At 37.5% G+C, this 27113-nt stretch overlaps 1 protein-coding gene across 2 annotated transcripts in view; it reads left to right on the forward strand.

Annotated features, from left to right (window-relative positions):
- Nucleotides 1-27113, forward strand: part of LOC307131847 (transcription initiation factor TFIID subunit 4) — a 168359-nt gene that overhangs the window by 1164 nt on the left and 140082 nt on the right. The window contains exons 2-4 of one of the 2 annotated variants that reach the window (XM_079825820.1): nt 6385-6527; nt 20267-20377; nt 25482-25625. In XM_079825820.1, coding sequence (XP_079681946.1) covers nt 6385-6527; nt 20267-20377; nt 25482-25625 — 398 coding nt within the window. The remainder of the gene's footprint in view (nt 1-6384; nt 6528-20266; nt 20378-25481; nt 25626-27113) is intronic. The other variant, XM_079825821.1, reaches the window with a different exon arrangement.

The following is a 27113-nucleotide window of genomic DNA, read 5'->3' on the forward strand; positions in this document are numbered from 1 at the left end:
TCTGCTTTAATTCATCCAAAAGTTGAAGTGAAATGCATATGCAAGGCTAATTTCAAGCATTTAATCAGAAGCATTTCGATCAAAAGTTTGAGGAGGTATAAACGCTTAAACATTTTGGTTCCATTTAATGCCTTTTTTTTTTTTTTTGAGACTTAGGTGTTTTTAAAAACTTTATTTGCCTAATATCAAATAAATAGTTGGGTTTGAAAGGTTTTAACCCAGTGGTTGGGTTAAATGTTTGCTTAAAACAACCCAATCGCTGGGTTAAAACAACCCAATCGCTCGGCTAAAGCAACCCAATCGCTGGGTTAAACCAACCCAATCGCTGAGTTAAAACAACCCAATCGCTCGGCTAAAGCAACCCAATCGCTGGGTTAAACCAACCCAATCGCTGAGTTAAAACAACCCAATCGCTGAGTTAAACCAACCCAATCGCTGGGTTAAACCAACCCAATCGCTGGGTTAAACCAACCCAATCGCTGAGTTAAAGCAGCCCAATCGCTGGGGTAAAACAACCCAATGGCTGGATTAAAACAACCCAATCGCTGAGTTAAAACAACCCAATCGGTGGGTTAAAGCAACCCAATCGCTGAGTTAAAACAACCCAATCGCTGAGTTAAAACAACCCAATCGCTGGGTTAAAACAACCCAATGGCTAGATTAAAACAACCCAATCGCTGAGTTAAAACAACCCAATCGGTGGGTTAAAGCAACCCAATCGCTGGGTTAAAACAACTCAATCGCTGGGTTAAAGCAACCCAATCGCTGGGTTAAAACAACTCAATCGCTGGGTTAAAACAACACAATTGCTGGGTTAAAGCAACACAATTGCTGGGTTAAAGCAACACAATCGCTGGGTTAAAACAACTCAATCGCTGGGTTAAAGCAACCCAATCGCTGGGTTAAAACAACTCAATCGCTGGGTTAAAACAACACAATTGCTGGGTTAAAGCAACACAATTGCTGGGTTAAAGCAACACAATCGCTGGGTTAAAACAACTCAATCGCTGGGTTAAAGCAACCCAATCGCTGAGTTAAAACAACTCAATCGCTGAGTTAAAGCAACCCAATCGCTCGGCTAAAGCAACCCAATCGCTGGGTTAAACCAACCCAATCGCTGAGTTAAAACAACCCAATCGCTGAGTTAAACCAACCCAATCGCTGGGTTAAACCAACCCAATCGCTGAGTTAAAGCAGCCCAATCGCTGGGGTAAAACAACCCAATGGCTGGATTAAAACAACCCAATCGCTGAGTTAAAACAACCCAATCGGTGGTTTAAAGCAACCCAATCGCTGAGTTAAAACAACCCAATCGCTGAGTTAAAACAACCCAATCGCTGGGTTAAAACAACCCAATGGCTAGATTAAAACAACCCAATCGCTGAGTTAAAACAACCCAATCGGTGGGTTAAAGCAACCCAATCGCTGGGTTAAAACAACTCAATCGCTGGGTTAAAGCAACCCAATCGCTGGGTTAAAACAACTCAATCGCTGGGTTAAAACAACACAATTGCTGGGTTAAAGCAACACAATTGCTGGGTTAAAGCAACACAATCGCTGGGTTAAAACAACTCAATCGCTGGGTTAAAGCAACCCAATCGCTGGGTTAAAACAACTCAATCGCTGGGTTAAAGCAACCCAATCGCTGAGTTAAAACAACTCAATCGCTGAGTTAAAGCAACCCAATCGCTGGGTTAAAACAACTCAATCGCTGGGTTAAAACAACCCAATCGCTGGGTTAAAACAACTAAATCGCTGGGTTAAAACAACCCAATCGCTGGGTTAAAACAACTCAATCGCTGGGTTAAAGCAACCCAATCGCTGGGTTAAAACAACTCAATCGCTGGGTTAAAACAACACAATTGCTGGGTTAAAACAACACAATTTGTGGGTTAAAACAACACAATCGCTGGATTAAAACAACCCAATCGCTGAGTTAAAACAACCCAATCGGTGGGTTAAAGCAACCCAATCGCTGAGTTAAAACAACTCAATCGCTGGGTTAAAGCAACCCAATCGCTGGGTTAAAACAACTCAATCGCTGAGTTAAAGCAACCCAATCGCTGAGTTAAAACAACTCAATCGCTGGGTTAAAGCAACCCAATCGCTGAGTTAAAACAACTCAATCGCTGAGTTAAAACAACTCAATCGCTGGGTTAAAGCAACCCAATCGCTGAGTTAAAACAACTCAATCGCTGAGTTAAAGCAACCCAATCGCTGAGTTAAAACAACCCAATCGCTGGGTTAAAACAACCCATATAATATTTGCCTAATATTAAATAAATAGTTAAAAATAAAATCAATAAATCACACACTTAAAATATCATGTAGTCATACTTTTTTCTCAGAACTGACTACATTTCAAGCAATTTTTTTGTCAGAAGTTTTGCTTGAGAAGTGTGTTTGTGCTCTCTTTCTTTACAAAGATGCTTGCTTTGATGTGTTTTTTTTTTATGTGATATAATATTTTGTATGAAATATCAGTTTTATGCGTGACCAAACACTTTATTCTCCATTATTTTTTGTTATGGTTTCAGACAAACTTATCACATGATGCTGATACAAGTCATTACATTTATCATGAGTTGATCCAAACACTTTCTGGAGCCGCAGGATCGATGTCCTGGTGACCCTGAAACAAACACACACATCTGAAGATCCTTTAATAACTTTAGTTTCATCTCCAAACACACAGAGGTGAACTTAAAACCAAAGTCTGTGAAACTATAGGCTGGAGTTTTTGTTATTTAGTGAACTTTTCAGAGCACATTGGGATGCTGACTGATGAGTTTGAGTCTGTTTGGAGTCAACAATCGGCAAAAAGTGACTGGATATCTTCTAAACAACTTTCACTTATAATATTTGCATATGTGGTTGACATTAATTATGAAGAGTGATTCATCATGAAACTGTAAAACCAGTCAAATATATCATTCCAGATTCACCTGTTGCCTGCTCAGAGTGAATGTAAGCACATCTGAACTCTTATTTCAAACTGATGTGAGTTTAATTGTGCGTAATATCAGTGATATGCTGTTAGACGGGTCGGTGGTTTTGTTTTACTTCACATATAGCATCCCTTACGAAAAAGACATTTATTCAAGTGGGCTCTAAAAAATGCTGGGTTAAAAACAACCCAAGTTGGGTTGAAAGGGGACAAACCCAGCAATTGGGTTGTTTTACCCCAGCGATTGAGTTGTTTTAACCCAGGGATTGTTGCTGGGTTAAAACAACCCAATCGCTGAGGTAAAACAACCCAATCGCTGGGGTAAAACAACCCAATCGCTGAGTTAAAAACAACCCAATCGCTGAGTTAAAAACAACCCAATCGCTGGGTTAAAACAACCCAATCGCTGAGTTAAAAACAACCCAATCGCTGGGTTAAAACAACCCAATCGCTGGGTTAAAACAACCCAATCCCTTGGTTAAAACAGCTCAATCCCTGGGTTAAAACAGCTCAATCCCTGGGTTAAAACAGCTCAATCCCTGGATTAAAACAACTCAATCCCTGGGTTAAAACAACCCAAACCCAATCCCTGGGTTAAAACAACCCAATCCCTGGGTTAAAACAACCCAATCGCTGGGTTAAAACAACCCAATCGCTGGGTTAAAACAATCCAATCGCTGGGTTAAAACAGCTCAATCCCTGGGTTAAAACAGCTCAATCCCTGGGTTAAAACAACTCAATCCCTGGGTTAAAACAACCCAAACCCAATCCCTGGGTTAAAACAACCCAATCCCTGGGTTAAAACAACTCAATCCCTGGGTTAAAACAACTCAATCCCTGGGTTAAAACAACACAATTGCTGGGTTAAAACAACCCAATCCCTGGGTTAAAACAATACTTGGCTTGTAGTTGTGTTTACTCTTTTAATTAAGTAGCCTATTAAATACTTTTTTCACATAGTTTTACATACTGTCCTACATAGTTTGAAAATCTGTATCTGAAGTGTCTGAAGGTATATTTCAAGTACTTGAAGTGCAAAAAAAAGATCATGTTCATAAACTTACAAGTGTACTTGCTTACTAGTAGTTTACTGAGAGCATACTTCAAAGTTTCATGAACTAAAAAAATTTGCTTCAAGTATTTGACTAGTAAACTATCAGTATACTCAAAGTTTATACTGTTTCACCTAAAGTATACTTTTATACACTAATAAGTGGGCCAATTTAATCCCAAGTAGTATTGAAATATAAAAAGATATATATTTTCATGATTTATCACATTTCTTTTGTCAAATCAACTTAGATTATTTATGTGGTTCAGATAACTTAATATTTTGAGTTTCTGCTGTATAAACTAAATTAAAAACATTTTTTTTTTTAATTTCAATAAACTTAAAATTTGAAGGCAACCAGGTTACTTACTTTTAATTGAAACCAACAATATTTATTTTTACAGTGCACATATACTAGCTAATTGATATTAGTATACTCACTACATAAAGTACACTTAAATATACTTGAACCTTACTTAAGTACACTTGAAGTATACTTGTTTTTTGTAAAGGAAGTCAAAGGCAAGATTGTTTATATAGCACATTTCAAACTGTTACACTCTTAAAAAAATACTGGGTTAAAAACAACCCAAGTTGGGTTGAAAATGGACTAACCCAGCAATTGGATTGTTTTAAGCAAACATTTAACCCAACCGCTGGGTTAAAACGACCCATTCACTGGGTTAAAACAACCCAGTTGCTGGGTTAGTCCATTTTCAACCCAACTTGGGTTGTTTTTAACCCAGCATTTTTTAGAGTGTATGTTTAGCATGTCACAATACACACTGTCAATTTATTAAAAGTATCACTGTAAAAAAATGTTACTGCAAAAATGGTGTTGAGGCAACTTAAAAATCCAACTAAACTTAATATTTTAAGTCATGCACAAACACATACTTTTTAAAGTTATTTCTTATTCCAATGTGGAATTTTAAGTTGTGATATATAAATCACAGCAATCATTTTTTACAGTGTATTTCATGTCATTTAACCAAATGCCATTTTTTATATGAGTGACCCTGGAGCACAAAACCAGTCGTGCGTCTCACGGGTATATCTGTGGCAATAGCCCATAATACTGTCACAATCCACCAGTGTGAGTGCCTGTGATTACCAGCAGAGGGCACTCCACCCCGGACTGCCACGCCATCATAGACTACATTACCCATAATCCTTTGCCCGGACTCATTAGCACTCACTGTTTCCACCTGTGTCTCATTTCCCTGTTCACTTCACCCTATATAAGCCTGGTCATGTCTATCGTTTCTGTAACGTACTGCTCCGAGACAGGAGGTTGAGAATCCAAATGCAGCTTTAATGAAGGGTAATCCACAATAGTAATCTAAACAGGCAGAAGGTCATACACAGGCAAGCAGTCCAAACAGGCAAACAAGGCAGGAGAGACAAAAGGGTAATCCATGAAACAGGAAAGAAATCCAAAACGCTCAGAAATGCAGTTTACAACAAACAAGACTTCGCCATGAATGATAGACATGACCAGGGTTATATAGCGTGAAGTGAACAGGGAAATGAGACACAGGCGGAAACAGTGAGTGCTAATGAGTCTGGGCAAAGGATTATGGGTAATGTAGTGTGACGATATTTAGTAAATGTCCTACCGTAAATATATCAAAAATGTATTATTATTAGGGCTGTCAAAAGATTAATCGCGATTAATCGCATCCAAAATAAAGGTTTGTGTCTACATAATATATGTGTGTGTACTCTGTTAATTATTATTTATATATAAATACACACACAAGCATGTATATATTTAAGAAAAAAATAGTATTTTTATATATAAAACATTTATATTTATATATACCGGTATTATAGATTATATAAATGTATATACAGTATATACATGCAAATATTTCTTAAATATATACATGAATGTGTGTGTATTTATATATAAATAATAATTAACAGAGTACACACACATATATTATGTAAACACAAACTTTTATTTTGGATGCGATTAATCTTTTGACAGCCCTAATTATTATTAGTAATATGCATTGAGAAGGACTTCATTTGGACAACTTTAAAGGGGATTTTCTCAATATTTAGATTTTTTTGCACCCTCAGATTCCAGATTTTCAAATAGTTGTATCTCGACCAAATATTTTCCTATCATAAACTTTATTCAGTATTCATTTTTAAAAAATGGACCCTTATGACTGGTTTTGTGGTCCCATATATTATTTTGAGGGAAATGCATGCACAATAAAGACATGAAATGGGAAAAAAACATAATAATTATTCAGAAAAATCCAAAAAGCTTTGATTGTAAGTTGTGTGATGCCTTGCTGTATGTTTTGATTGAATGTGTCTGAGTGTCGCGGTCACAGGTGCATAACTCATGTCGTGTGTGTGTGTGTTTGAGGTATGGTGCTGGTCCGGACAGAGATGGGTCAGCTGGTGATGGTTCCTCAGCAGGCTCTGGCTCAGGCCCAGGCCCAGAACAGCATCTCACCACGGCCCTCCACGCCCACCAGTGTGACCACCTTCAGGGTCACGACCCCACAGGTACGACCCACACACACACGCCGCAGTACATCTGACCACCTGTCACTGAAAGTCATTTCATATGCCCGGTTCACATTGGATGATTTTGGGCTGTCCCAGATGAAAGATGGCCAATATAGGTGATGATTTTCTGTCTGTCATACATGTAACATGATGTTTGCTGCTACGACCTACACCTACTGACTAGCCAATGAAAATGCAACATGAAAACTACACGCTAAAACTACTTACCTCAAGCTCCATTTGCAAGATTGTCATGCCAAGTTGGCCTCTGTTCCCTAGCCATATGTGCCCATATTCTCCTCTTTCGCTTCCTCTTCTTTTTTCAGCGCACATAAAAAACACAACCGCCAAAGTGTGATTCATCTTGCTCTGTTTGTTCACCACCAGCACATGCTGAAGACTTTATTCTTCTCTAATATCTTGTGTCGTAGCCAGAGGTGGACAAAGAACACAACACCATTACTCAAGGAAAAGTAAAAGTACCACTGGTCAAATATTACTCCGTTACAAGTGAAAGTTGTAAAAACAGATTTTTTCTTAAGTAAAAGTACAGAAGTACTTGCTTTTAAAAGTACTCTAGTATCAAAAGTAAATTTTATTTTTTATGTCAATGCATTATTTTATTGTTGTTGCATTGTTTTATGAATGCACACTGTCATCATGGTGGTTTAAGCCAGTCAGTGATGCTCCATCCAACATGCTAGCATACGACCACCGTGAACTCATTTCAATACTTGTTTAAAAGTTACAAAGCTGCTGTCACTTTAATGCCAAATGCACGGATCCAATACACTAGCCACGTTTCCATTACGGATTTGCGCAAAACCTTTGCAATATTTTCTAAAAGTCGTAAAAAAAAATTGCTAAATGATGCTTCCATTAACTGATGATATGCGACTAAAACTAATTTTTTCCTCTCGTGATAAGTCATTCCAAAAATTATGCTACGTATGTTGTAAGGTTTATGTATATCCCAGCCACTGCACGCCATTATTTTTAATGGAAGGAGACGTGTGTGTTATCTAAGCATTGATGGCAAGGAAAGCACCGTATACTTGAGTGGCACATATGAGGTGTTTCTGGGTGTTTCTCTCTCTTATCTGCTCCAAGGTCTTGATAAATTGTGGCATTTTCTATTCTATTGTTTTTATTAGTAATTAAGGACTCTGTCTCGTCTTCTTTCCAAACCTACTGCGCCATCTGTAACAAATGATCGACTTTTACGTACGTCAGGTGTGACGCATTGCTGCCACATATAGAGAAGAGCGAAATGTCATGGGGGTAACCAAGCAGCACCTCCCGCAGTTTCTCTTGAAGCTAATACGGAAGTGACATAAACTGCAGTTCATGGACTGGCCACTAGTGACAGACTCCAGAAGGAGCAGAATCTCATTGAGCTCATGTTAAAATGGCCAACTTTACAGCAGAAGAACACATGTTTACAGTCTGGGACAAATTGTGGTTTTGGTCTATACGGCTAATTTTCCCCTTCATGACGACTGTGAGGGGGGGGATTTTTTTTATAACTCATTCGTTTACATTATATAAAGCATTAAAGTTCTGCATAATTAAGGGTGTGGCAACTTTGAGTGACAGGTGGATTGCCGTTTGTTTGCTGTCTGTTAGTCATCGCGTCAGCTCCGCCCACGTCCCGCCTCTTTGCCCATTTCCTGTTATCCGGGAGTGATGCGCTGACAAGATGGCGACGCCCAGCTCGACCCGACTTTACGCTTCAGAATGGCTCATCAGAATCCTATGGGTGACATCGCGGACACTACGTCCATTTTTGTACAGTTTTTTTTTTTACCACTTCTTTATTTTGGTTTGGAATTTCATTTGTTGGAAATATAAACTGAATTTAGAAATGCTTTTGAAATGAAAAACTTTGCGTTTAATAAACAAAATATATTTTTGAAATGAAGACAGCGTTTGGAGTGGAGTGCAAAATAATCTGTTCCCTGAATCCACGGCCTTTGTTGTTATTGTGAGTGTACACAAATAAAAGTAGACAGTTTACTGTTTATTATAATTATATCTGGCACTTATCTGTAGTATGGCTAAAAATGACGGAGTATTGTGAGTTGTTTCCGCTGTCATAAAGGAAAAAATCCATTAGAAGGCGCCGAAGACTTCGTCGGACAGAGGGTTAAAGAAAACTTAGCCTATTTAGTTTCATAGTTAGGCTATGTTTAAATATTATATTTTTTTAATTTCATATGTTGATTATGAAAAGTGAGCAGCATGAGTAAGGCACATAATCAGATGCGCATATCTCTGGGGACATGTATTTTGATCACTTCATTGAATTTTGTTTTCTAGAAAGTCTTTCTTTAAAATGTATTTATTTTTGTATAAATTGTATTGTTTGGCCACAGGTGTCAGTCGCGAGTTTAAATTTCAGAAAAACGCATATAGCCCCTTTAATTACAATAGGCCTAAAGATAGTTATGATATTTGTGGTTGCACCGGGGTCTGTCATTTCTAGGTTAAAGTCACGCCACTGTCCTTATTAGGAGAAAATATATGTCGTTTTAACGACATAAGATCTCGTTATTACGACATACTTGAGTGGGAGAAAAATGTAGGCCCTATGTGGCAGCAATGCGTCACCGTACCAGGTGACCTGTCAATGCGAAATTCCATTGAAGTTTTGCTATGAACTTTTTCAAATTGCCTGAAAAACCACCTCATGCAAGCGTAAAAACTTTTTTGCGATAAATAGTTTTTTTTTTGCGAAATTGACGTGTTTCCATTGGGCGTATTTTCAATTCGCAATTTCAATTTGCGCAATTTAAAGGGTAATGGAAACTAGTGGTACACATCCGATATTCTCCCAAATCAACTGTGTAAATATTCTTAATACTCACCAAAACTGACAATTTGACATCATTTTGTGTGTATTGGTCACATCAGTTCTGACTGGATCTCTCCCCAAATCATCCCTCCCTAACTTTTTTTTTTTTTTTTTTATTTGTTGAGGAAAATTTAAATAGAAATTTTAATAGTTTTTTTTTCATTCAAAACTGGTTTTATTTAGTTGTCGTCTCGTTTTCGTCTGTGATTTTTTTTATTTATTTATTCGTCAACAAAATGAACACCGTTTCAGTTTCAGTCTGGTGTTATTGGTCAACTCTTGTTTCAGGCAGTTCAGAATCGCTTCTTTCTTTCAAGAGGCAAAAACTCCAATTATCTGCAATATGATCTCTAAAACTTTGCAGAACTTTTACATTCACACACAGCTTTATTACACATTACATGAAAGGGAATATCTGAAAGAGCATAATAGGGGCACTTTAAAGTCAATTGTTTTACAGTTTTATTAAACTGAACTGACATCAAGCAGTGTGAAGCCAGACGGGACTTTAATACTTATTTATTGTGATTGAACACAGTCCGTTTGCATGCATTTCCTCATATATTCCCTGAGATTTAGAGTCAACATCATTCATTATTATAGTATCTCTCTTTCTTTTTTTATATATTCTCGAATGTATCTTTGGTGAAGGGAAAATATAATGAGATCCGGTAGTGTGTGGATCTAGAGCAGCGGGTCACAACCCCCACCAGGGGTCACCAGAGTTCTCTCAGGGGTCACAAAGCACATTTGAGCTAATTATGATTTCACTAACCTTAATCAAATCATATGCACAGTAAACACAGATGATGTCTTTTATATGAACGGTTTCATTCTCAAGTCAAGTCAAGTCAACTTTATTTATATAGCGCTTTTAACAATACAGATTGTTTCAAAGCAGCTTTACAGTGTTAAACAGGAAAATAATGCAGCATAATTTTATTCAAAAAAAATCAGTTCATTTCAATTATCATACAGTGACAGTGTGGGCTTTAGATCAGTAATTTAGTTTATATGGTTAATTTAGTTTAATAATTAGATTTATTTCGATATTTAGTTGAAAAATGTAGTGATCATGATCATTAAACTGTGATATGACGCTTCTTCGGGGTCCCAGTAATGATTAAACAGCAGGTAATTTGATGAATAAAGCATATAACAAAGTTGTGTTATAACTTAACTTTCACTATTTTCTTGAGCACATTTTCAGTACGCACAAATTGTTTTCACATTGATCATCTGTAAACTAAAACTTCTTTGTGTTAAACAAATTCTGTCGTTTTTTCTTTCAGTTCAATATTTATCAATCCAGAGTGAATCTCGATTGCGTGCACGAGCGTCGACATCTAGGGGCGCGCTTTAGTTATTACAGCCTGAGATCAGCTTTAGAACTGAAACTGATTAAAGGTGCACTATGTAAAATTTTTTCAGTAAAATATCCAAACCACTAGGCCAGTGTTATATATTTTGTTCAGTTGAGTACTTTCAATATCCCAAATGTTTCCAACTATTTGTAAATCGTGAGATGCTATTTTACCCGAGGAACAGGGACGTGTGAGGGCGTGGCCTGTCGATGACATCATATCCGCATTCCCCTCGGTTTGTGGTTTTACTCTGCGGAAACGCTTTACTCTCACTGCAGTGTGAACAAGTGTCATAGCAGCCGCTGAGAGAACGCACAGAGTAACGTCATCACATCATCAACACACTCAGATGTGTGTAATATGATCAGCAGAGCTGCGTTTCCTCACACTCATGAGCGGAGGAGCGGAAGTGGCGACTGTGTCATAATAAAAGTCCCGCTGCTCGCGAGGCGTGTGTTGCGTCCATCTTATTAACAATCGCTCCTGCGGTTCCTCAGCTCCACAACACTCGCTCCTGCTTCTGCTTCAGACTACAGTAACGTTAATAATCACATCAACATGATTTCTGCCTGAGTCCTGTCCCGATTCTTTCCCACCGGCTGTGAGTTAAAGACCAGTGCCCGGTTGCATAAAGCACCTTAAGTGTAATTTTCCCTTAAGTTCGCCCTTATGTTTCCCTTAAACCTAAGGGTGTTGCAGAAAAAAACCCTTAAAGCTACACTGTGTTATATTTTCCACCATCTAGCGGTGAAAAGGTATATGACCATCCAGTGAATATTAGTTTCTCTTCCTCTCAATTCGTATTTCGTTTTAACTCCTACGGTGGTCGATTTAGTCCAAGATTAACGTGGCTTCTAGTTCGACCTCGTCCACATTCGACATTGTGCCATCGAGTGTTAAAACGCGAAAGGCGAAGCTTGAATTTACGGGTATGTCCCTCTTTGGCTAATGTACTTTCAAGATGGAGGGGCAACATGGCGACCCGCATTCGAACCCCTCACCCGTATGTATTTTCAATGGCATATTATAAACTTACGAGAATATTTTATTACTTGAAAGAAGTAAATATACATTAATGAGCACATATATTTTTGAAAGAACTAAGTGTTTTTAGCTAAGAATAAACTAAAAAAGTTACACAGTGTAGCTTTAAGTGTTACTTAAGGGTTTATTTAAGTGAAACGTCATAAACACTTAGAATTCCCCTTAAATGCAGTTTTTTCACTTTAGTAATCCCTTAAAAAGCGTTAAGTGTTGCATAAAACCCCTTAACGGTCATTTCCCTAAGTATAACTTAAGGTTTGGAAATCGTAACCTTAAGAGTAACGCGGACAAAAATAAGACGACATGGCTGAATTTATGGAACCAGCTGAAGATCATTATGTGCTAAGAAGAATTTTAAGGGATAGGGAGAACCATTTGGACCATCTTAGCGATGAAAAATTGTTGCAAGAATACCGATTTGACCATCACACATCGCAACCACTGTGACACTGAACATTTGCAGTCATACGTACATTTCTGAATGAGATAGAGAAAAACTCACATAATTAAAGAAGTCGTTTGACGTTATAACAAGTCATTAATGTCTTTTAACTTATTTGTTTCATATAATAGAACCGAAGCTATAGATTGTGAATTTAAACATTTCTCGTTTACCAGCGGAAAAAGTCAGGAGGACTAGCCGAGGTAAGGCTGTTCCAGGCGGGTTACATGATCGCTAGGTGATCGCCGGGATCTCATAAAATTTTTAAATAGGCGCTATCTTTATAAATAAACCACAGATTTGAGCTTTAAACAACTACATTCTCGACTGAACAACTCTTAAAACTACATTTCGTGACTCACTAACAGTAGTATTTTTCAATTTCGCGGCCGCACACAACCACTAAGAAAAGCGCAAAAGGGCGCGTGTCAATTTCGCTTCAAACGCTTACTTTATACGCGTGTCGATCTCGCTTTAGATGCGCGAATGCATTCACAGTTCAAGCGTCAAACTAGACGCGAATTTGATGCTCTATTCACGTTTGGTGTGAACGCAGTATTACTGTAATGGTGCGTTTACACCGGACGCGATTTGCGCGAGTGATTTACATGTTAAGTCAATGCAGAGACGCGAAATGGCATTCTGCGGCGCGATTCACGCAATTGAGGCGGCGCGAAGGACGCGAATTGAGCGTTTTGAAAAATCTGAACTTTGGCGGATATTTCGCGCCACGTTAACCAATCAGGAGCTTGCTCTAGTAGTGACAACAATGAGTAGAAAATCTGTATATTAATATCTGGTTCAGACAATATGATTATCACTGTGATACCATTAAATGACATGAAACACAACCCAGTCTCTTTTTGTTAAATGCAAGTTTATGTATGATCAATAATACAAAAGTATAAGTAATGTATAACAAGCTATACATAAAATAAAGCAAACAATTCACTCAAACATTCAAAGTCAGTGCTAGTAGGCTAACGTTACAACTGCAACGTACAGTTATAGCCTAAAAATATAAGGTAATGAAACTTATCTTGGCCCTCAGCCTAAACGATTTGCCTAGGGAACAAATTATAGATCCATGAGACCAAAGATCGGCCGTTACAAGACGAATTATAGCTTGAGACCACAGAGACATCAGAGCCAGCGGCAGACGGCAGAAGGACTGGCCGAGGAAAGGTTGCCCTCGCCGGCTTTGACGAGCGCTGAGCGCCGCTGATCCACTGGAGCTCACAACTCCGACAACGCCAGATAAAATGTTCAAATAGGCACTCTTTACGTATATATAAATAAACCACAGATTTGAGCATTAAACAACTACATTATCGACTGAAAAAGTCTTAAAACTACGTTTTGTCACACATTAACAGTGGATTTTAACCAAAAAAAAGAAGCCCCGCCCATGACGCGAATCCGCGTTTGTTGTGCAGGGAATGTCACGCGCAAATTTCACGCGCGATTGAAGCAAGTAAACTCAAAATGTTCAAGTGTCCACCTTCGCGCGATAAGCGCTAATTATTCGCGCGAAACGCGTCCGGTGTGAACGCCACATTAGTGTATCAATGGCAACAAGACTTTTATAACGTGAATCCAGGATCGCTGTTGTGAAACACCTAAATGTTTCCCTAACCTAAGAGAACCGTTTAAGAGATTATATGAAACACTCTTAAGTTATTCTCTTAGGTAAGAGGAAATCGCCCCTTAAGTTCATACTTGAGGGAAAAACTTGGTGCTTATTGCAACCGGGCACACATGTCCCAAGATTCTGCGCTCAAACGTGCCGTCATCAAACTACGCCTATGTTTTGAACAGGCGACCTCTAGCGGACGAAAAAGTTACATAGAGCACCTTTAAGCTTTTCAAATAAATGTATATAATTCTTCTCATGGTTGCAGATTTAATAATCCTCTTATTCACTGTTGTGTAAATTAAACCAGGGGTTTTCGAACTTTATGATGCCAAGGACCCCCAAATATGATTAGCCTCTAATGAGGGACCCCCTTACGAAACACCATCTATATATTTTTATGCACGAAAAAACATTTAAACTGTTAGATAAATAGTAAGTGTGACATTATAATTGCTTCCAAACTTAATTTGGCTATACTTAACGTTGGATGTATAAACCTGACGTTATTTGAAACGATTTGTATAAGCAACTTTCACAATAAATGTATGTAAGCAGCTCACGTCCTGCGTTAAGAAAACCGCCTTACAACCCCAGTGAGCGAGATAAAGGGGACTATAGTGAGAAACACACACTAGAAAGATGCAAAGCAAACACATGTAATTCTGGAAAGTATGTATACGGCAAGAAAGGAGAGAAACTTTTAGAAAAGAATCAACTTTCCATTCATTTTTGCTTTTTTCTAATATTTTCTGGGGACCCCTTAGAACCTTCTGGAGGACCCCTGGACCCCAGTTTGAAAACCCCTGGAAAGTTATTTGTTTTGATGATTTGTGTCAAACGTTCACATATTAATATCCATGTTCAAAATATTCCAGCCAGTAAAGTTGTTCCTACAGGTTTAATGCCAGTGCTTTTACATTTCTCATTGTATATCATTATATTTTTTTTGCTTCCGTAATAGTTGGCCTTATAATTATTGAACATTATAATTCATTTATATGGAATTTAATATGTATGTAGATATGGATATATTTATTTACGACCACAAAAAGGCAGCAGCCATTCTATTTGACTTTTGTTATTTAACCATATTTTATGCAATATTTTACTAATAATCAATGCCCGTAATTATGGCTAATAAAAATAAATAATGATGAATAAAAGCAGAGTTTGTGTCAGTGTAATGTTCACTCATGGCCACCAGATAGCGCCAGACGCTTGGTTTTATTAGTGGCTCGATGTTTGAACTCAACACTGAAGTCTTATAATAAATCAGGCCTTTCAAAAGGTTTTTAAACCGTGCAAAACATTTCATTTCGGATATTTAGTCAATTTTTATGTTTTTACATTACATTCACAATGCGTTTAGCAGACGCATTTGTCTTACAATATAACAGTTTATTAGATAGATAGATTAGGAAACAAGACAGACGAGAAGAGAAATGTAGTGAAGAGTTATGTGATAACACTTTACATTAAGGTTTTATTAGTTAACATTAGTTAATGTATTAACTATCATGAACTAACCATGAGCGGTGCATTTGTTACTGTATTAGTTAATCTTTGTTAACGCTAGTTAATATAAATCCAGCTGTTCATGGTTTGTTCATGTTAGTTCACAGTGCATGTTAACAAGATTTGAATAATGCATTATGCAAATGTTGAAATTAACATTTACAAAGATAAATAAATGCCTTATAAGTGCAGTTCATTATTCGTTCATGTTAACAAATGTAGTTAACTAATGTTAGCTAATGAACCTTATTGTAAAGTGTTACCAGTTATGTTGGCTTGACAAACATACTGATCTACAATTTAAGCTTATTCGTTAAACGGACGATCAAAACTAGGAAAAGTCAAGACTCAAGACTTTTGTACAATAAGATTTATAGAGTATGAAAGCTGTCAATCACTAGCAACGCTTGAAGACTATCCTAGGACAACATGTTAATCATGCTAACAACATGCTAATCATGTTAGCTCTATGTTAGAAACGTGTTAATCATGCTAACAACATGCTAGCAACATATTAATCATGCTAGCAAAATTATAATAATGTTATCAAAATGTTAAATAAACCAGCAACGTGGTAAAACATGCTACCGGTACCAAAATGTTAAATAATGCTAGCAAAATGCTAATCATGTTATCACTATGCTAGAAACATGTTAATATCCTAGCAACATGCTAATCAAGCTAGCAACATGTGATTAATGCTAGCAACATGTTAAAACAAGTTAACAATGTATTAAATCATGTTAGCAATATGTTTATCATGATAACGTGTTAACAAAATGTTAGCAACATGTTAGTAATGCTAGCAAAACATGCTAATAATGCTAGCATTGTACTGAACCGTGTTAACAGAATGTTAAAACATGCTACCACCAACATTAAAGCATTCTAGCAACATGTTAATCATGTTAGCAAACATGCTAGCTACATGCTAATCAATGTTTCAACATTCTAATCGTGGTATCAACATGTTAGTAACATGTTAATCATGGTAGCAGAATGTTAAATAATGCTAGCAAACATGTTAAAACATGTTATCAATGTACAAAATGGTAGTAACAATATGTTAAGAATATGCGTATCATTCTAAGACCATGTTAAATCATGTTACCAACATGTTAACAACATGCTAATCATGGTATTAAAATGTTAAAACATGCTACCAAAATGTTAATTATTCTATCAACATGTTAAAACATGCTACCAACATGCGAATCATACTATCAACATGTTCAAACATGCTAGCAACATGTTAATCATGCTAAAATATGCTAACCATGCTAGCAACATGTTAAAACATGCTACCAACATGCAAATCATACTATCAACATGTTAAAAAATGCCAGCAACATGTTAATCATGCTAAAATATGCTAACCATGCTAGCAACATGTTAAAACATGCTACCAACATACTAATCATACTATCAACATGTTAAAACATGCTACCAACATGCTAATCATGCTACCAACATGTGAATCGTGCTATCAACATGTTAATCAGGCTAAAATATGCTAATCATACTATCAACATGTTAAAACGTGCTGCCAACATACTAATCATACTATCAACATGTTAAAACATGCTACAAACATGTCAATCATGTTACCAACAAGTTAAAACATGCTACCAACATGTGAATCATGCTATCAACATGTTAATCATGCTAAAATATGCTAATCGTGCTAGCAACATTTTTTTTTTAATTTCTCTAAGTAAAATCTTAATGTCAAGCTTTTCAAAGTTATTTGAAACTTTCAGACCTGGCTTTGTCAAGCATTAAAGTTTGTCATCCAACTTTACTCGTCTAGTTTTAGTTGTCACTCTGCATACAGTAGTTAAAGTTTAGCACAGTTTCAGCCAAAATATCATAGTTACAGGTATTATTTTTATTGGGCCACTACTGTACAATCATTTGTTTTAATGTCTTTATTACTGTAGTAATTTAGCAATAGTTGACGATGCTGAAGTATTGTTACAGTAGCAGTAACTGTGCCATGCTAACTGCGGTAAACTCAGTTAAGGACAGTCGGTGAGGGTTTATATTCCCAGGCGTCTCCCTTCATCCTGCTGTCAGTCATTCTGCGCTTCTCTGCGAGCGGAAGACGCTCCTCTTCCCTCCGCATGCGTTTAATCATTTATCCTCCAACTGCCTGAGCGCTTTAAAAGCCAACTCAACGTTCAGCGCGAGGATGGCATCGCCCTCAGTGTGCGTGTGCATGTGCGCGGCCGCGAGCTCTTCCGTGTCTCAGGCGCTGCTCTCTCTGTAGGAGCCCAGAGACGAGCATCTGCCCTCGAATCCTCAGAGTCCTCGCCTCTCTGTGTTTAGTCCCCCACATAGTCTTGCTACACACACGCACACACACACACACACACGCACGCACGCACGCACGCACACACACGCACGCACGCACGCACGCACACACACACACACACACACACACACACACACACACACACACACACACACACCAGCAGTCAAAAGTTTGGAAACATTAAGGTTATTTAATGTTTTTGAAAGTCTTAATCTCACCAAGACTGCATATATGTGATCAAAACTACAGTAAAAACAGTGAAATATTATTACAGTTTAAATTAACTGGTTTCTGTTGTAATGTGTTGTAAAATATAATTTATTCCTGTGATCAAAGCTGAATTTATCATCATTACTCCAGTCTTCAGTGTCACATGATCCTTCACAAATCATTTTAATATAATTTCTTATTATTATCGGTGTTGAAAACAATTTTTTTTGGAAATCATTATATACTGCCATTCAAATGTTTGAGTTAAGTAAGAAGAAAAGAAGAAGAAATTAATACTTTTATTTAGCAAAAACATATTAAATTGATGACAAAAAGTTATATTTATAATAAATGCTGTTGTTTTGAACTTTCTATTCATCAAAGAATAAAAATAAATAAATAACAATTTCCACAAAAATATGAAGCGGCTCAATGTTTTGAACATTGATAATGTTTAACAATAACAATATTTAACATTTTAACAACATAAATAAACATTTAACAATAAAAAGAAAGTTTGTCAAGAAAGTGTGATGGTTTACTGGCAGATTTTTGGTCCAAGAGTGGAAAACATTTCTGGGGGGAAAAAATCCTGATTCTGAAAAAAATAAATAATAATAATTTTTCGTAGTTGTGTCCCTAATAAGTTCTGGCCTGTTTATTAATTTAAGATATACAACTTTCCATAATGTCTGACCCCATAGATGTCCACTGTAAGTTCATTATTGCAAACTAAAATAATAATAATTGTGTTAATCTACATTATGCCATAAATTCTGTTGAAGTAATATATAGTTCAGTCATCAAAACACTAGAGGGCGCACGCAGATTGGTCAAGCAAATCCCATCAGTACCACAAGGCACAAGCTGATTGGCCTCTGCTGATCCTGCAGCCAATGAGATTGCTTGCTCAACATTTAAATAGTCTGGCTCAGTGTTTGCTGTAAGCTAGTCCTATCAGAGTTGCTCTGAACCCCTCTACCTCCCCAGCTCCACCTGCCTAGATCTGAGACCGGATTAAAGTGTACATAACACACACAGTTTCCGCCAGTCTCATGTTGATCTTGAGTATCTATAGAGTCGTGTTGATCCTTCATATCTCAGAAGAGTCTTTAGTTTATCAGATTTAATAAAGACAGAAACACTACCAATTCTTTCAGAAAACAGCCGAGTCTGTGGAGGCGTGCAGTGGGCAGAGCTTAAAGGGTTAGTTCACCCAAAAATGAAAATTCTGTCATTAATTACTCACCCTCATGTCGTTCGACACCCGTCAGACCTCCGTTCATCTTCAGACACAAATGAAGATATTTTAGTGTAAATCTGATGGCTCTGAAAGACCTCCATTGGCACAATGGCACGGTTCACTCTCAAGACCCTTAAAAGGTACTAAAGACGTCGTTACAAAGTCCATCTCACTACAGTGGTTCTACAATAACTTTATGAAGCGAAGAGAATAATTTTTGAGCGCAAAAAAACCCCTAAATAACGACTTACATAGTGATGACAATTTCAAAACACGGCATCATGAAGCTTCGAAGCGTTATGAATCAGCGAGTCGATTCAGTGGTTTGAATCGCCAAATTTCAGCAGTTTGACACGCGATCCGAATCATGATTCGACTCACTAATTCATAACGCTTCGAAGCTTCATGATGCCTTGTTTTGAAATCGTCATCACTATATAAGTTGTTATTTAGTTTTTTTTTGCGCACAAAAACTATTGTCGCCGATTCATAAAGTTATTGTAGAACCACTGTAGTGAGATGGACTTTGTAACGACGTCTTTAGTGCCTTTTAAGGGTCTTGAGAGTGAACCGTGCCATTGTGCCAATGGAGGCCTTTCAGAGCCATCAGATTTACACTAAAATATCTTCATTTGTGTTCTGAAGATGAACGGAGGTCTGACGGGTGTCGAACGACATGAGGGTAAGTAATTAATGACAGAATTTTCATTTTTGGGTGAACTAACCCTTTAAGAGTACACACACACACACACCGGATAACTCTCTGTTCACTATACATTGGTGTTGTTCACATTATATGCACTTGCATGCAGTTTCACTCACCGCCTGTGTTTTCCACTCATGACCATTATCATATTCAATGACATACTGAACTTATTCAGAGTTGTTGGTTAAATTTGAACATGTACTGAACTCATAATGATAAACACAACACTGAAGAATCAAGCATGTGTGACTCTAGTTTACTCACCACTAAACCTCTAAAACTCTCTCAGCGCTCCAGTGTCATGAAGTGCTCTGTTTTTCAATGATTCTCGTTTGCTGCTCTGAATCTTCTCTCTCTTTCTCCCCTCCTTTCTTTGTTCTCTGTCTCTTGCTCCTCTCCTCCCTGCAGTCTCCTGTTAGCACTCAGGCGATTCGTCCCGCTCCCGCGGCTCAAGCTAAACTGGTCCAGTCTAGTTCACCGAGCGCCGCGGCCCAGACCAGCACCGCGACCGGCCCCGCTGTGAGCACCTGTCCCGTCTCTCTCTCTCTCATCTGCATCCGTTGTTTTTATTTTTAAATCAGCATTATGATGGTAAAGGCCAGCTATATCTGAACATTGAGGGCCCTATCTTGCACCCAGCGCAATTGACTTTGTACACCGACGCATGTGTCATTCCTATTTTGCACCCGCGCAAAGCGCGCTTTTCCCTCCACAGAAGCACGTCGCTAAACTAGTGAATGAACTTGCGCTCCCTGGGCGGTTCAGCGCAAAAAAGGAGGCGTGTTCCGGCGCAAACAATCCCTGGTGCTATTTTGCTGTTTCATTAAACAATTGCGCCACTGACCAGAAAAAACCTAGTCTAAAGTCAGTGGCGCGTTGCGCGTTGTTCATTATGCTATTTTAAGGGCGCATGCTTGACCATAATGTATAGCGTGCAGGGCCGGCCCGTGGCATAGGCGGAATAGGCAAATGCTAGGGGCGCCACTCATCCATAGGGGCGCCAAAATGTATTACTGATACTATTTTATTCACATTCATTTGAAATATTACCAAATAACGCGCAAAAAAACTTAACTAAGTCCCCCGCATCTTCCCGGTCCGCCTCATCAATCTCCCCCGCCGAGCTACTTGAAGTGCGTCAGAAATAGCCTATAACGCGCGATCAGTTTAACGTTGGGAATTTGTTGTGTCGCGTCGCCTCTCGCCGCATCTACTGTAGACAGGATTGCTTTCATTTTTTAGGGTGCTTGGCCGCTCGCTCCAGGTGTAGACACGGTGAAAGTTGCCTGATAATTTATGACGGATGGCCGAATTGTAGTGTCATAAAAAACAGAAGCCCTCTGATGCACGCAAGATAAGGGAAACACTGCAACAAATGCTATTCTTATTTAGTATTTTTGTCTTGTTTCTAGTCTAAATAGGCCTATCTAAACATTCTTAAACCAAGATGCATTTACTAGATAAGTAAAATTATATTTTTCTTAAGTGAGTTTATGCTTAAAACAAGCTAAATTATCTGCCAATGAGGTGAGAAAAATAATCTTGTTTCTGATTGAAATCTTGTTTCTGTCCCAAACAGAAATAAGATCATTTTTCTCGCCCCATTTGACAGATAATTGTGCTAGTTTTAAGCTAAAACTCACTACATTTTGATTTTTTCCCCCAGAAAATAAGGAAAAAATTATCTTATGTTATTTTACTAGTAAATACATCTTTATTTAAGAATTTTTTGATGTTTGGACTGGACACAAGAAAAAATTACTAAAGAAGAAGAGCATTTTTGCAGTGTAAAGACAGAGGTAAAGTGATGTAATGAATGAACAGTTTATTTAAGCATAGTAGTAAAATACTAATGTACGCTAATTAATTCCAGTTTTACCTTAAACTATATGCAAACAGCTGTTCTGGGTTCTCCAGTGGCCACAGACAGTGTATTTTGTCAAAAAAAAAAAAAAATCATATCTGTTTTTTTAAACTGCACTTACTCTACAGCTGTGCAGTTTTATCGCGCTTTATTTGGACATATGGACATTTTAAAATGTATTTGCCGAAATTAGTAATGATATTTATATACAGGTTTATTTAAAATAGCAACATTTTATGTAAATTTCACATTAAATATCTAAATTTCTCAGTTTAATTCATGGTGAAAACATGAATGTGCATATTAGTGGAAGTTTGCTGCCATCTACTGGAAAACAAACACTTTTGCTAGTTCTCAATAGTTTTTTGTGTTTAGGCTGTTATGTGGCGTAGGTGCTATTTTTGTATAGTTTAACTATCACCAGCCTTTTAAAAAAATTAAATAGTAATAATATCATGAACATAATGATGGGGTAGAATGGACTGGACATCATATAAAACAACAACAGTAAAAATTTAAAAACATCAATGCATTAAAAAAATAAAACAGTACCAGTGTTTCCGCAACTTAGACTGATAACATTTAGTGCTAAACCTTGATACAAGGGGCACCAAGTAAAATCTTGCCTAGGGCAGCAAATTGGCCAGGGCCGGCCCTGATAGCGTGCACAACGCGCATACACTTTGCTCATGTAATCTACACAGATGCAAGTTATTTTTGCAAATCATAAATTGTTACACTAAAAAAATATTAACACATGAGATATCTTCATCTTCATCCGTCATATGACGGAAATCATTGTGGTGTGCCACGAAGATGTGAAAAAATAGGCATAAATCTAGCTTACAAATGATTCAGGCTAATTGTAATAATTAAGGATAAGACCTGTTTTCCCAATAGTGGCAAGACATATATGTATATAAGGACATCTGACAAATTGGTTTGTCCGTCAAGAACCAGGAACAAAAATCGACTGAAAAACTGAAAAAACTGAAAGACTGAAAAAAAAAAGACTGTGAAATCACCTTTACCATAATGTACAACATTACAACTTCACTTCTCTGTCTTTCACTGCTCTTACAAGTACATCAGTCTCCTCGGCTGTGAACCGCTCCTGGCGTGCGCCTGGTAAATACGCCATAATAATAGCAATCCATAATGGAACTTGCGCACCTGCTTTTAAAGGGAATGTTGGATGACGCTCGGATTGGTTTATTCACGTTACGCCCAAACCACACCTATGAATAATGAAGCTACTTCAGACCAACCCATTTTAGATTTGCGCCGGGCGCAAGAGCCATTTATCCCGCCGGGAAAATAGCAACAGCGCCGAGACCCGCCCACAAAGTTACTTGCGCCTCGCGTTTTGACACTTGCGTTTCAGATCGTTAAAATAGGGCCCTGAGTCTCAGAGGAGTTTTTTTAAATCAATTTAAAGCTACACTGTGTAACTTTTTTAGTTTATTCTTAGCTAAAAACACTTAGTTCTTTCAAAAATATATGTGCTCATTAATGTATATTTACTTCTTTCAAGTAATAAAGTATTCTCGTAAGTTTATAATATGCCATTGAAAATACATACGGGTGAGGGGTTCGAATGCGGGTCGCCATGTTGCTCCTCCATCTTGAAAGTACATTAGCCAAAGAGGGACATACCCGTAAATTCAAGCTTCGCCTTTCGTGTTTTAACACTCGATGGCACCGTGTCGAATGTGGACGAGGTCGAACTGGAAGCCATGTTAATCTTGGACTAAATCGGCCACCGTAGGAGTTAAAACGAAATCGGAATTGAGAGGAAGAGAAACTAATATTCACTGGATGGTCATATACCTTTTCACCACTAGATGGGGGAAAATATCACACAGTGTAGCTTTAAGAATATTGTCACAAATTTAGAAGATAACAATTTTGGCTCAGCAAACATCCAAAGGGAATGTCAAGATGACTTCAAGAGATAAAATAAGACTAAAACAGCTTAAAATCAAGATGCAAGCTGACATTATATTTTTTATTCAACAACTGCACTCAAAAAAATGAACTTTCACTATTGTTATTTGCACTCAAATCATCTTTGTTCACATTACTTAAAAAACTCATCTAACTACATGAACTTACATTTACTGAGTTGTTTCTACTAGAAATTAGTATTGTCAGCTTTACGGAATAAGTGCTTGTTCGGTAAACTTAACATTGCTGAGTGAAACGAACAAACTGCACAGTGGATCTGTAGTTCCCAGCATGCTTCGCAAGGGACTGCATTAGGAGAGTAAATTTAGGGATTAAAGCGTTATTTTATGTGTTTTTCAGTAAAAGGAAAGATGTTTTTAGTTTATGTTAGTGTTTAATGTTCAGTTATGTTGGACAGAAACATTTAGAGGAGTTTCTGTCATTTGTGCTTACCATTATGCAGAAGAGTGGTTACTGTGTTTAGGCTGTGGACACTCTTATACACACATTTATTGGATGTAATTCCTGCCCTCAATTAATTTGAGTTTGTCCAATGAGTCATTTTTGCATTTTGTATTAAATAAATTAAATTAAATCGATAAATGTGTTCACCTTACATATTAATAAACTTTTATACATTTAACATAACATTATAAAGTAAACTGCGCATATAAATATTATGTAACAGTGACCCATTCAAATCGTTTGTATTTACTCAAAGACATTTGATCAGCTTTACTTGAATTTCTTTTGTCCATATAACTAAATTGTTATTTGTAAAAATTACTCAATATAGTTGCGTGGAACCACTTGACGCTGCGTTTTTACGTAAATTGAACAAGTCATTTTTTTGAGTGTGTGAGTGTCACTCTATTAAAGTGACATAAACATTGAATATATGAGGGATTTTTAAAAGCGTGATTTTTAGAGCTGAAATTAATAAAATATACATTTTTCTAACTATTTTATCGGGTAGAAATTGCTATTTCAGTAAGAAATCATTTTAAAAACATGAAAAACGTAATTATGAATGAAGTGTCATGTGAATTAAGTGCTAATAAAAAGAGTAAAGCACATTCAGAATTATATAATTTGATTCTTTTATAATGATTTTATTTTATTATTTAAATATATCGCCACTGCTATAGTTTCTATAAATAAAAAAGTTTGAAAATGAGCAGCTTTGTCATCACAGCAGAAATATCTCGGTCAAAAAGGTTGAGAACCGCTGGGCTAATAGAGCTAGTCCTAACATGTAAAATAAGCGTTATGGGTGTTATTGTGTGATTTTAGCACAGCTGGATCAGAACCAGAACTATCTGCTTTACAATCTGATTTAAATCAATGTGTTTGGAGTCTGTGCTTGTAAATCTACTCCTGCCCTCCTGTGCTTAGCTATAAAGTCTTGATTTATTAGATTTCGTTTCATACTCTCTTACAAATAAAGGCAGAACCATTTTCGGTTCCGCAAAATAACCTTCCAGTGAACAGTTCCTAAAAGAAGCATTTAGTGTGCAGAACCTTTTGGTGCGATTTAAAGGTTCTGTGGATTCTTCTTGGAATCATAGATGCCAAAGTCTAAAGACAAAGAAGTTTGAGTTGTCAGGTGCAGCGATCACGTGGTCCGAGTTCTTCTCCTCCTCCACCCGTCTCTCTCTCTCTCTCTCTCTTCGCTCCTGTCGTCCTGCGCTCTCTCGGGACACGCGATGTGACAGGGCGCGCTGTGGCCGTCTCTCCTGTTCTCTGTGGCCTTGCTGGCAGGCAGACGTCAGCTTGTGTTTATCTCTGTGTCTCTGCTCCTTCCTCCTCTAGAAGGCCCCCGTGGCAGCCGCCGTGGCAGTGACAGCTCCCCAGCAGGTCCAGCCGGCCTTGGGCCCCCAGGGGCCCCTCACTCAGATGCCACTGGCCCCGCAGAGCGCAGCCGCCCCGGCCCCTGGAGCTCCGGTTGTCTCCCAGGTCTGTGTGCCCTCCCGTATCGAAGATTCTCTCTCTCTTTATCTTTTTCCCAGCTCAACTGAGTGACTGTTGGACCCCTCTAGGATCCCTGGTTAACTGTCAGGACTTGGTTAAGCGCCACGCAAACCACACACACACACACACACACACACACACACACACACACACACACACACACACACACACACACACACACACACACACACACGCACACACACGCACACACACGCACACACACAGCTGCCAGCAGACACCAGGGTAACACATCTGGAAGTTCACACAGTCAGACTATCATCTGCATGCACCATGTTCACATACACACATATACACTACCCTTCAAAAGTTTGGGCCTGTAAGATTTTTTAATATTTTTGAAAGCGTCTCTTCTGCTCATCAACGCTCCATTTATTTGATCAAAAATACAGTAAAAATAGTGACATATTTTTAAAATATAAAACAGATGTTTTCTATGTGAATATATAGTAAAGTGTAATTTATATCCTGTGATCAAAGCTGAATTTATCATCATTACTCCAGTCTTCAGTGTCACATGATCCTTCAGAAATCATTCTAATATGATGATTTGCTGCTCAAGAAACATCTATGATTATTATCAATGTTGAAAACAGTCATATTTTTGTGAAAACTGTGATACATTCTATTTTTCAGGATTATTTGATGAATAGAAAGCTCAAATGAACCACATGTTTTTAAAATGTAAAGCTTTAGTAAAATTATTAATGTCTTTACTGTCACTTTTGATCAATTTAGTGCATAGTTGATGAATAAAAGTGTTAATTTTATTTAGAAAAAAATATGATGCTGACCCCAAACTTTTAAACAGTATATCCAGGTGAATCTCACTAACATATTTAACCCCAAAAACAAAAGGAATATAAGAAATTATATAAAAATGTGCATTATGGTGCAAGATTTATTGCATTAAGCTTATTAATATGTTTTGCATGGCAACATAATTTTTATTATTTTAAATTCTTGGCATTTCCCTCCCAAATTCTCGTTACTTCACTGCAAACATTAAAAAACATTTTTAATATGCATATTAATAATTAAATTATTCATTCATAATGTGTCAAAAATACTAATACATCATTTAAATGCTAAAATATTGATGCCTCATGATAGTTAGTGTTTGTTGTACTGCCTTTATGCATTTATGCTGACTGTAATTTATATCAAATAATCACATTTAATCAAGAATAATGCAACAAAAACATAAAATCCGCTTCATTTGTGGTGAAGTGTGATCTGGAAATGTTTTGATGAGATGTATTATTTGAGTGTTGACATCAGGAAGATGATCAGTCCGTGTGTAACACGCCACCAGCCTTAAAAAAGACTTTTGATTGACACATTCTCTAACCTCAAATGATTGACAGTTTTGTAGCATTTAAATGGAATTTAGAGGATTTCTTTAAAATACTTTGTTTACCCGTGAGCGTCGATCGCTGATTATGGCAACAAAAG

Source organism: Gobio gobio (assembly GCF_949357685.1).
Source record: "Gobio gobio genome assembly, chromosome: 9".
Taxonomy (NCBI): domain Eukaryota; kingdom Metazoa; phylum Chordata; class Actinopteri; order Cypriniformes; family Gobionidae; genus Gobio; species Gobio gobio.